The sequence below is a fragment of the Centroberyx gerrardi genome, chromosome 24 (assembly GCF_048128805.1).
Source record: "Centroberyx gerrardi isolate f3 chromosome 24, fCenGer3.hap1.cur.20231027, whole genome shotgun sequence".
Taxonomy (NCBI): domain Eukaryota; kingdom Metazoa; phylum Chordata; class Actinopteri; order Beryciformes; family Berycidae; genus Centroberyx; species Centroberyx gerrardi.
The window spans coordinates 22895900-22908270 of NC_136020.1; the positions used below are offsets into that span (position 1 = coordinate 22895900).

At 42.2% G+C, this 12371-nt stretch overlaps 1 protein-coding gene across 1 annotated transcript in view; it reads right to left on the minus strand.

Annotated features, from left to right (window-relative positions):
- Nucleotides 1-3564: 3564 nt before the first annotated feature.
- Nucleotides 3565-12371, minus strand: part of syn3 (synapsin III) — a 133704-nt gene continuing 124897 nt past the window's right edge. The window contains exons 11-14 of the mRNA XM_078282174.1: nt 7084-7222; nt 6192-6221; nt 5921-6074; nt 3565-3688 (exon numbers count right to left, since the gene is read on the minus strand). Of these exons, the coding sequence (XP_078138300.1) occupies nt 3565-3688; nt 5921-6074; nt 6192-6221; nt 7084-7222 (447 nt within the window). The remainder of the gene's footprint in view (nt 3689-5920; nt 6075-6191; nt 6222-7083; nt 7223-12371) is intronic.

Genomic DNA, 12371 nt, shown 5'->3' on the forward strand with positions numbered 1-12371 from the left:
GGTTTAACTCAACCAATCAGATTATTTCTGCCTCCGAAAAATGTTTGTGGAACTTAAACTCCAACCTGCAGCACTGCTTAATATGACTGTTAGTAAAGTGAATACTATAGGGCCTAAACTACTTTTGCCACTTTGTCAAGCTAACACATGTTCAGCTCTTTTTGAACAACAAGTAAACAAGGTTGATTTCTCCAGATGATACTGCCAGTGACACTGAAAGGCAAAGTCCAGAATAAAGCTTGGTGGAAATAATGACTTTTCTCAATGCACTGAAGGTTCAAGATCAAGTTTCAAAATAAAATGTAATGAGATTTTAATTTTTTTTAAATTTTTAAAGTAATTATTGCAAATATGGGCAGTCCTTTTTTGCGATACTACTATTATTAATCATAATAGCAAGATTTACAACTGTACACACTCAGACACCACTGTAAATTTTATACATTGTCATGCATTTTAATCATTTTTCCCATAAAATAGGGGTCTATTATTATTAGTAGTATTATTATTATCATTATTATTATTATTATTATATCACTTTAGAACAAAAAAAATGGCCTTAAAGTTTGGAATATGACAGGTCCATTCAAACTGCAAACTGTCCTGTTTGAAGAAACTCGATATTTTCCGTTTGGCGTATTTGGGTGGAGAGGAAAAAGAAATTCCGAGCACGCTTTTCTGATGTTGCATAATTCTCTCCAAATCAAATAAGAGAATAAATCAAATCTGGGTTTATTCAATTTGTAGCAGAGATCATTATGGTTCCGACTACCAGACGACTTGATAATTTCCTTCAAAGAAGAGATCGGTTTTGCAGATTATTAGACTGTGGGAAAGCTGAAGAAGTCTCTCTTGTTATTACATGCTTGATGCAACTACTGTCGCACCATGGCTCCAATCCCTAAGAGGAATTATTTGGAAAAATCAGGTTTGGCGGTCTGTACAGATGTTGGAAGTTACAAGGGATGGACTGGTAACTCGCAGGGTTCCTACACAGTTTCACTTCCAAACTTTTTCCAGAACTTACATCTAATTTTGTTTGATTTGCTCGTCAAAAAAACCAGTGTGAAGAAGCGCTTCACTTGGTATTATCTCCACTGGCGCTCTCAGGGAACGGATCAGAGTATTCAATAAAAAGTCATGAAGTCCAAGGAACTACAGTGCGGTGTAGAGTTAAAAAGTCTTTATTTTATTAGGACTCATTAGGCGTCAACATTTTTCGTACTAATCTACTACTTCTAAAGCCATGACAGAGCCTTGAACTTCATGACTTTCGTCTTGTACTGACAATTTTCATATTTTTCATTATCTCAGACGCCAAAGATTGCATTTTTTTAGTGGAATTATGCGTCTCGTCGTGTTCTGCCGTTTTTTTAAAGTTGCAGTGATTGGCCTGAGGGGGGGAAACACAACGTTTAACCGTCTGTACGTCACACACAACATCTTAGACGCCAATAAATGTCTCCTCCTCTTCCTCTTTCCTTGCCGCATACAATCAGGAAACATGAGGAAACATATTTTGTACACCTGTATCATTCATCACGTTTACTGTTGTTTCTTTTGATTTGTTTTGAAGGTTTCGGTTGGTGTCCAGTCTGATTTATGTCATATGCACATCGGGACAGTTCAACAATATTTTTCCATAATTCTCCAGACTTTTTGAGCAATTCCCAAACTTATCAAGACCAGAAAACTACCAAATTCTTTATCTATACATTTCTAGACTTTCCAGCTCTGTGTAGGAACCTGAACTCGGCGGTTGAGATCATTAAAGTTTTATGTTACAATAAACCAACTTGATTCTTCTGTACAACATTCAAGAAACATTTGCCTGCAGTACTAATGCAGGATAAATATATGAAGGGGATTTGCATTCACACTGTTTGACCGAAAATCAGGAAGATCACTGATAAAGGGTTAGTGATCTCAGTTAAAGTAGAGTGTAAAGAATAAACTTACAATCCGCAACGTTATACAATTTAAGCTTCTGTTTCTCAACGGAAATTTAAGCACTTTAAAGGTGTCGAAATACTACATCCTCACCGTTTGCCTTTCAACACACAGCAGTAGTAATGATACAAATGCCCCATTGTTTGAAAAAATAGTCCATAGTGCTATTTACAAAGCACAGACAATTAAAACAAATTCAAAACAGAAGGTTTTGGAGGGGAAGATCTGGGCTGATGGAAGACGAGGCTGTAAGCCAGTACAGCATTTGCACCTTGTGAAATCGCAAGCTCACAGGTTGTTTTAGTTTTGCGATAGCTATCTTGACCCAAAACGGGGGGATTTTTCCTTTTTTTTTTTTATTAAAAAGAACTTTGGTAATGTTAGGCCAAGGTAGGATTCATGAGGAGGAGTTTCTACAGAAGCCAATGTGGGTCTACAGCACAAGGATCTCTGAGGAATGTGGCTGGCAAGTTGCTTTGAAATCGCTGGTGAACCGTAAGCACTCGGTACATTTCTCATGAGTTAACTGTAATATTTTCAGATAATAATATATTGCCTTAGATATCTGCAAACACCTCAGAAGCTGACGTTACTTTGTTGGAGAAAAAGAACAAAATCAAACGTGATCAGATGACGATAACAGTTTCACTGGTAGGACGAACAAATGCGGAATAAGTATTTACCAAGCAGTACAAGCTAGACTATCTACTGTGAGCATTATCACTAGAAAGGCCAAGCCGCCGCCAACTGGCTGCTGATCTGAATTCAAGGCTGCGTTCAACACCCAGCGTGTTCTGATCGGTTTCTCTGAACTCTGCAGTGTTTCCTCCTTCAGTTCAGCTGGTTTGTCCAGCTGAGAACGATGACCTTTGAACTCTGGTGGCACCAAATAACGGCACCGAGAGTCTCAGGCCTCTAACAAGAGAACTAAAGGAAACCACCCTGAAATGCAAGGGATTATGGGTAGAAGGAGACGGAAAGCCTAGCAGAACAAAATGAAGTCTGGACTGATGCTCATATTCAGCTGTTTCTTCATGTGTTCTTAACTGGTATGAACACCACAGAAGAAGAGACAGACAAGTCCATCAAAGTTACAGGAACTGGAGTCAGATTTGTTTTGACTGTCTAACCTGGCAGGATGACGGGTTAAAACTGTCCAATAAACAAGCTGCTTGTGAGTCATGTGACTTTTGTTTACGAGCCCTGGTCGGCTTGTGATTGGACAGTTTGAATTTGAACTTTTCCACTCTGGTTCAGACCAAAGATAACAAAATAAGTGTGATCGCAGCCTTAGAATTGAAATATCTCAGTTTTCAAATTGTCACTCCATGACTTCTTCCTACACCTACCAGTGATTTTAAATTTTCAAAATCACATGAAGAAATAGGAGTTCTGACTATATTTATATTTACCACCTTCAGCTGACAGCTCGGTGGCCTTTCTAGTGTTAAGTCATGGTTGATCTGTTGCATCGGGTGCTGAACTTCACAAACAGGGAGAAGGGAGAAGGAGGACCAGGGAGCTGCGGCTGTGAGGAGGGAGAGACCGTGGAGCGGCCGGACCGGCAGGAGGAGGCGGAGTCAGCGGGGGGGGGGGGGGGGGGGGGGGGGGGGTTCAGTCGGAGAAGAGGCTGGCGAAGGACTGGCGCAGGCTGCGGATCGTCTCGGCCTTGGCCTCGTCGTCGGTCGGGTTTCCCCGTAACGTCTCTGTGAAGGTGTTGGTCAGCGACTGGGATTTGCTGCAAAAACAGAACGGCGAGGTGAAAACTCAATAATTCAACACGAATACTCAGCACAGTGGCAGGGAATTTTGCGTGAAATGAGCACCGATGTCTTAAAATGCAAATAATAAAGTGAGTTAAAATCTGTTTCCACCAGCAGGAAGGGATTAGGTGGAGGAGACACGACTAGAAATAGGAAGTACTTTGACGTTGAAATAGCGCGGGGGGGGGGGGGGGGGGGAGTCAGGGTGTGGAGGTAAACTTCAAACTTCAAATCCGACGACCCGGCTTCAATTCCCAACTCATGACAACAAGTTTGTCTTATTTAACCATGAGCAAAACCTTAATCTAGTGAAACACAACACAAGATCCGCAAACTAAGAAATGCTCCTGTATGAAGAATTTAATAAAGTAACGACTTACTCAAAAAACATCCCTTCTTTATTAAATTCTTCATACGGGAGCATTTTTGTGTAATTCTTCTGTTGTATTTGACTTGATTTGATTTTCTTTGGTCCAGCACCTGAAGCTAACTGTTTTAGCTGCTAATCTGAAAGCGTTAGCTAACCTTGTCATGTGACCAACAGGTGGAAATGTCCAGTCCAGTTCCTGCTGTTGGAACATAATCTTTTACTGATCTGAACTTTATTCCTGTCAGGAAAATGGAAGTTTGTGCTCATTTCAAGACATTTTGTGGTTCTCAGAAACCAGGTAGCGCTCCCAAAATTGGGGAAAAAAGCGCTCTCACTCTGATGAAGGCTTTCCTTGTGAAACTCGTTAGTGTTTCCTCTTGTGTGCCTGATGAATAAGTGAAATATCAGTATTACATCTAGTCATTTTTTCCTCCCAATTTTGGATGTGCTACCTCATTCTGTTTCGAGCAGTCGTATTGGTTTTCATGTTTTTTTAGCTCGTCACATATCACTCAAATGGAAAAAGTCAAATGAAACACTTTTTGTTTCTGATTCCCAGAAGATCAGTTACAGATCTAAATTCCACATTTTTTAAGTATTTGAGCTTGTAAATGAGAAACCAAAAAATGCGTGTACTTATCTTCTACAGTACAGTTTTAGTTATTTTCATAGTGATAAAACATACAGCTAAGGAGACAAAAACAAATAAAATACGAGTTATAAAAAAAAATGATACGGAAAGAAGAGAAAGATTAATGTGTGCATGTGAGATGAAATAAACACCCAAGAAGCTCATGAAACCATATATTTAAAAACACACATATATTGATTTAAGTGTGTGTGTGATGTATGTGTGTGTGTGTGTGTGTGTGTGTGTTGGAAGGGTGGGGAGGACACATAATCTTCTAAATTTGTAGTCAAAGAGTAAAGATGAAAAGACAGAGGCTGTTGAACAAAACCAGCTTCACTCCTGACAGCTGAAGACTCAACAGTGTGTTTTGAAAGAAAACAACTTTCATTTCCCAACCTCTCCCTGAACCTAAACCAGGTCACTATCTGTCTGTCTGTCTGTCTGTCTGTCTGTTGTTTTGTCTGTTGTTTGAGTGGAGGGAAACAGACAGACTCCATGTCTCCACCTAGCAGCAGCAGGAGGTTTTACTCTGCATGTTACAGCCAGGGAAATAATTAAAGCGTCATCATGTTGTGCAGAAATTAGAAGAAAAAAAAACACATAGATGAAGACTGAGACAATTGTTTTGGGGTGAGTATTTGAGTTGATCATATTTAACCAATTCTGACCATAGGATAAATAATTAAATGAATAAATAAACAGATCTAAAAAATAATAAACATCAAAATGGTGTTATTAATAATAATAATATTAGTAATGAATTAAATACAGTGGTAAAAAATACAGCAACAAATACAGCAAATTGGTATATGATGTATATGATCTAGTATAGGACGTAGTATATAATGTATGTACATGATGTAGTAAATGATGTTTATGAAGTATTTATATGATGTAGTATAGGATGTATATGATGTAGTATAGGATGTATATGATGTGTATATACTGTATATGATGTGTATATACTGTATATGATGTGTATATACTGTATATGTAGTATGTATATGATGTAGTATAGGATGTATATGATGTAGTATAGGATGTATATGATGTAGTATAGGATGTATATGATGTGTATATACTGTATATGTAGTATGTATATGATGTAGTATAGGATGTATATGATGTAGTATAGGATGTATATGATGTGTATATACTGTATATGATGTGTATATACTGTATATGTAGTATGTATATGTGACTGACTTGAGCTGTGGAGACTGTTTCGGGGCCCCGGGGCCCGGAGCGGGGAGCGGCCCGGGCTGGAAGGCCTGGCTGGGCGAGGTGGAGGCCGAGCGCGCTCTCTGAGGAGAACCGTGGGCCGACTGGGAGGGGGAGGCCGAGGCCGAGCGGTGCCCGCCTGCACACACACACACACACACACACACACACACACACACACACATTAGTTTTTATTTTAGCACTGTGGCAGCCAGAACTCTGTTATGGGAACAAAGAGAGTAAGAGTGGTTCCTACCTCGTCTGGGCTGGGTGGTCTGTGGTAGAGAGACAGACAGCAGAACACACAGGAGGAGCTTTAATATTTTATCATGTAGTGGATATAAATCATAACAACAACAACAACTAGTACTACTGCTGTTACTGCTACTACTACTACAATAATAACTCAAAAAGGTATATTTCCTGGAGAAAATGTGTGGGCTAGCTGTAATCAACTGGAGTAGTAGTACTAGTAGTAGTAATAATAGTACTTGTAGTAGTAGTAGAAGTAGTGGTAGTTGTAGTTGTAGTAGCAGTAGTACTAGTAGTGATAATTGTACTAACAGGAGTAGTAGCGATAATAGTAGTGGTAGAATTACTAGTAGTGGCATTAGTAGCAGTAGTTTTAGTATTAACAGCAGCAGTAGTAGTAGTAGCAGTAGTTGTAATATCAGTAGTAATAGTAACAGTAGTAGTAGTGATAATAGTAGTAGTAATATTAGTAGTAACAATGATAATAGTAGTAGTGATAGTAGTAGCAGTAATAGTAGTTGTGATGATAGAACTAACAGTAATAGTAGTGATAATAGTAGCTTTAGGTATTAATAGCAGTAGTAGTAGTAGTAGCAGTAGTAGTAGTAGTAGTAATAGTAGTAGTAATTGCAGTAGCAGTAGTAGTAGTAGTAGTAGTAGTAATAGTAATTGCAGTAGCAGTAGTATCAGTAGTAGCAGTATTAGTATCAGTATTAGTAGTAGTAGTAATTGCAGTAGCAGTAGTAGTAGTAGTAGCAGTAGTAGTAGTAGTAGTAACAGTAGTAGTAATTGCAGTAGCAGTAGTAGTAGTAGCAGTATTAGTATCAGTATTAGTAGTAATAATAATTGCAGTAGCAGTAAGTATCTCAGGTTGATGTATCAGATATTAAAGTTCAGCTCCACCTTGATGGATGAAGGCTGCGGTGTGCAGACTCCCAGCAGCACCTTGGCCATCTTATTGATCACCAGCTCAGTGATCAGCTGCTTGTCCTCCTCCACATGTTCACCAATCAGAGGCATGGAGCTGTCCATCACCTGCAGGACAGGAACACAGCCAATCAGCTTCATGGACTCAGACTCACTGGCTCTCCCACTAGGTGGCGGCGTTGCATATCGTATCTTGTTCAGTTCAGACCCATAATGACATCACCGATAATGGACTCGTTGGTGTTTTGCCAGCTATGACGAGTCATTTTACTGCACATGAGATCACAGCTACAGGACGGCTCCTCTCAGGAATGGAGGGACTCTCTCTCTCTGCTGGTCTGCAGCACAGTTTACAGCCGGATGCACCGAGCTTTACTCTGACTTCTTCTCTGCTGGTTCCCATGAACACTGCTGCTCATCTGAAACATCCTCTGCATCATCATCTGCTATTTCAATGGAAACAAACACATTTCTACTGTACAAATCTATTATCTAATCTATTATCCTGTCTGTTTTTTCAGATTTTTCTCTAATATTTGCTTTTTACTTGTGAAATACTGAACAGTTTTAAGCCTCTAGGCCTCTGATAATTTATCAGATGAAATAACCAGAAAAGGGAAAATCAGTCTGAACTGTTCATGTAAATGTACTGAACACTGACCATTGATCATTGCACATATCTTTTATTTTTAATTGTATTTAGTACATTTGTTTACATTTTTCTTATTCTAATTAGATTTTATGTTGACACCTGCACCAAGAGAAGTTCCTTGTACATTGTACTTGCCGAATAAAGTTTCTGATTCTGATTCACCACTTTGCATATGCAGCCTGTCACAAGCCAAACAGGTTGAGAAGCACTGGTCTGTTTTCTCTCTAGACCGAGCTGAACTGACATGTTGTAACACAAAACTCTTATCTGTCGAGCTGCTGCGTTGCCAGATCGTCCTCTGCAGCTTCTGACGGCCGAAAACGGAGCAAAAGTTGAATTTCCAGAACAGTAAAGTGTGGTGTTTCTCCATCGGCCACATCTGTAAATATTATGTTGCCCCGGGCCTGACTTGGAAGGGCACAGACCGCGTTCACTGCCACACAAATAATTAACCTCAAAAAAAAAAAAAACTTTCCCAGCACTCCAGCTCACATGCATGAGCACGTGTGCCGGAGAGCCACAGAGCACACGGGGCTCCGGGGGCCCGCGGTCCGCCAACCGGCAATTTAGCACCAAAACAAACAGGAGCGGAGGAGTGCAGATCCCCCGCCGCAGGCTGGAGACACCGCTCCGCCCGGGCAACGTGCCGCCCCGCCCCGCCCCGCCCCGCCCCGCTCCACACACACTGTCCACCAGCAGAGCCCCAGCATCTGTCCGCAGGGTTTCCCCTTCCAAACTAACTCTGCTGCAGCTGATTTCACTAAACTGTTCCCCCCTCTTCTTCTTCTTCTTCTTCTCTGGTTGAAGCTTGAAGTGCTTATTAGTGGAATCAGCTGTTGGAATGAAATCCTGCAAACTGTTGCTATCCTTCATGGCACATGACAGTGACACACACACACACATACACACACACACATGGCAGATGCTGGGAGCTGTGGAGAGTCAAGGGCGTTTTATACTTAAATGAAAATGGCGTCTCTGCTGTAAACTGACGCTGTTTGACGTGTGTTTGGGGTTGAAAAGTGTCTCTGTAGGTGTTGCTGCCCAAGAATCTCAAGTTCGCGTCGAGTCTACGCGGAGTCGGCCCTCTGATTGGTCGATCATAGGGGCGATCATGACGGCATCCGACTCTTCAAGCTCCAGCTGTGTGCGTGATTTCAACATTTCAACATTTCAACATGCTACACGCACATCATCGCAGAAGTATAAAAACTTAAATGTAAGCGCTGCTGCATTGTTTACATTCGCGCTTTACATTATGTTTACATTATGTTCGACTATAAAATGCACTTCTGGGGGAAAAACCTGTTGTATATAAGACCAGAACATGGTTCTTTAGGCTTGTACAATAGCACAACCTTGTTTTGTGGCATTAAAACCCTTTCAGGTCTCCATAACAGAACCTTTAAGGTGCTGTTAAAGAACCCAGCAGAGTCCCAGCATGTGTCTGCAGGCTTTTCCTAACAAACAAACTCTGCAGCAGCTGATTCCACTAAACTGTTCCCTCCTCCTCCTCTGGTCGAAGTTTGAAGTGAAGTGCTTATTAATGAAATCATCTGTTGGAATGAAATCCTGCAAACTGCTGCTGCTGCTGCTGCTGCTTCCCTTCATGCCAAAACACACTGATACATAAATACACAAAGACACTGCAGATGCAGGAGGAAAGACCTGCTGCTGCAGCTGTTACACTTAATAAAAAGGGTTCTATATAGCAATGGTTCTCAACCTGGGGGTCGCAAGAGAATTATGGGGGGTGGCGAGATGATTTATGGTATACGAAAAATACATATTCATGTCATACAAATTCATGATCATGTCTATTTTTTTTTTTTAAATACTGGCTAGTTTTCAGCCTCTAGTCCTTCTGTGATATCAAATGAAACAACCTGAAAAGGGGAAATCATTCTCTGGTTGGACTGTCTTTGGTCGTGAGTAGGCATCGCTTTGTTTTAAGAGGTCACAAGTCAAACAGGTTGAGAACCGCTGCTATATAGGGCCAGAAAGTGGTTCTTTAGGCTTGTACGGGAGCACAACCCTGTTTAGTGCCACAGAGAACCCTTTCAGGTCTCGACAGCACCATGCAGAACCCACACAGAACCATTAAGCTGCTGTGAAAGAACCTTTTAAGAATGCGTGAAATGTTTCAACGAGAAATAAAAGAGCTTTTAAGAACCGCATTGGGTTTTGTTTTGCCATTTCTTTTACTTCAACCAATCAGAGGGTCCTTTGAGTTATTACAGTTCCACACAGAACCACTACTCTTACCAAAGAACCCTTTAAAAACCCTCCTGTTTCTCAGTGTGTACCCAGCCTCTTGGCGAGGCGAGGCTAGGCGAGGCGGGCGTGGCGCGGTGTTTTGGCCGGTTGAGTCATTACCACAGGGGAGTGAGCAGAGGACTGGCAAGCTGAGCGCCAGGCCGCCACTTCAAACGGCGTGCGGTGGCGAGCAGAACCCGGATCCACCCTGCTGATTTATTAGGATCCAGAGTCATGGAGCAGAGGAGCGGCGCTGCCAGCGGCCTCCGGCGCACAGAGAGAGGTGTTACTCTGTGTTTCACCGAGCTGCACGCCGCCGCCTCCGTGCCGGACAATGTCCTCCGCCGCATGGGAAGGTTCAGAGAGCGTGACGTGTGAGGTGCGCTCGTTCAAAACGCCGGTGCAGCCGCGACACCGGGACGGGCGGAGTGGGGAAACTCTCCAGGGAAAACAGTCTTGGCTTTATTCATACCCCTCCTCCTCCTCTCCCAGCTTGGTGATTTCTGTGATTCACTCAAAGTAAAAAAAAAAAAAAAGCATGTGGAAAGTGTATCTGCGTGTATCTGACAGTACGCTATGTTCCCTTTCTCTCTCTCTTTATCTCCCTCCGCCTGTCTCTCTATCTCCATCTCCATCTCTCTCCTTTTATCTCTTCCTGAAGACACAGCAGCCACTCATGATTGAAATACAGGAAGTCATGATACTGTCAGAGGCTTTGGATGAAAGCCTCCAACAAAAGGCTCGGGTTATGCTTTGTCATGTCATGTCATTGTTGAGGTGTGTGATGTCATGTCATGGTTGAGGTGTGTGATGTCATGTCATTGTTGAGGTGTGTGATGTCATGTCATTGTTGAGGTGTGTGATGTCATGTCATGGTTGAGGTGTGTGATGTCATGTCATGGTTGAGGTGTGTGATGTCATGTCATTGTTGTGTCACGATTTTCATGTCATGTCATTGTTGTCATGTCATGTCTCACCATTGTTGTTTTGTCATGATTGTCATATCATGTCATTGTTGAGTTTTGTCACGTCATGTCATGTCAAGTCATTGTTGATTAGTGTGATGTCATGTCATGTCACTGTTGTGTCATGATGTGATGTCATTGTTGTGTTGTCATGTCATGTCTCACCATTGTTGTTTTGTGTCATGATTGTCACGTTGTCATTGTTGTATAGTTATGACTGTTATGTCACACAATTGTTGTGTTATGATTGTCATGTCATTGTTGAGTTGTGTCATGTCATGTCAAACTGTTGTGTTATTTCAAATCTTGTCATATCGTGTTGGGTCATGTCATGTGATGTCATTGTTGTGTTGTGTCATGATTATGATGACATATTATATCACATCATGCTATGCTGTGCTTTGTTGAGTCAAGTCATGTGATGTCATATCATTGTTGGGTTGAGTCATTATTGTTATGTCATGTGACATGCTATGCTGTGTTATGCCATGTGATGTCGTGTCACGTCACATCAAATCACGTCATTGTCACGTCAAACAAGTTTATGGACTGAGGAGATTGTGATGTCACCCACGGTTTTGCTTTGTTGTGTCAGGTTTTGTCACATCTCATCACACCTCTCATCACACCTCTCATCACATCACATCTCATCACGCCTCGTCACATCACACCTCTCATCACATCACATCTCATCACGCCTCGTCACATCGCGCCTCGTCACATCACGCCTCGTCACATCACGCCTCGTCACATCACGCCTCGTCACATCTTGTTCTCTCGTCTCGTCACAACAGTCTCCTCAGTCTATAAATTTCTCCAGCACGCCAACTGGAAGCCGCAGTTTGCTTTATGTTGATATCAGCTGCGGTGGATTCTGTATGAAGTGACTGTCAGCAGCACATCACTTTTCATTAGGGAGAGTTTTTGTGGCTGATGTCTCGTCTGGAACAAAAAACAGGTTCCCACTGCGAGGGACAGACAACGCATCCCTGTCCTGCTAATTAAATTCCATCGTGCTGAAGAGTGAGAGACAGAGAGGAGGAGGAGGAGGAGGAGGAGGAGGAGGAGGAGGAGGAGGAGGAGGAGGAAGTCTTCTTCGTCGTGGAACATTGTTACTTGACTGTGTCACCAGTTTCTCTGTCCAAACAGTCCGGCTCTGAGTCTCTGGGGAGCCGCTGGATATTTCCTGAGATAGAGGCGGTTTTAAAAAAAGAGCCTGGTTTTCTCAGCGCTGACCTCAGCCAGCCTATAGACAGAGGAGGAGCGCTGTGATGTCACGCTCTCCCAGCCTAAATATGGGCATGTCAGCGGCCCCAGACCGGCCTGTCTCCTCAGAGCGGAGGGAACACGATGTGAGGCCGCTCTAAAAATGAAACAGCGATTA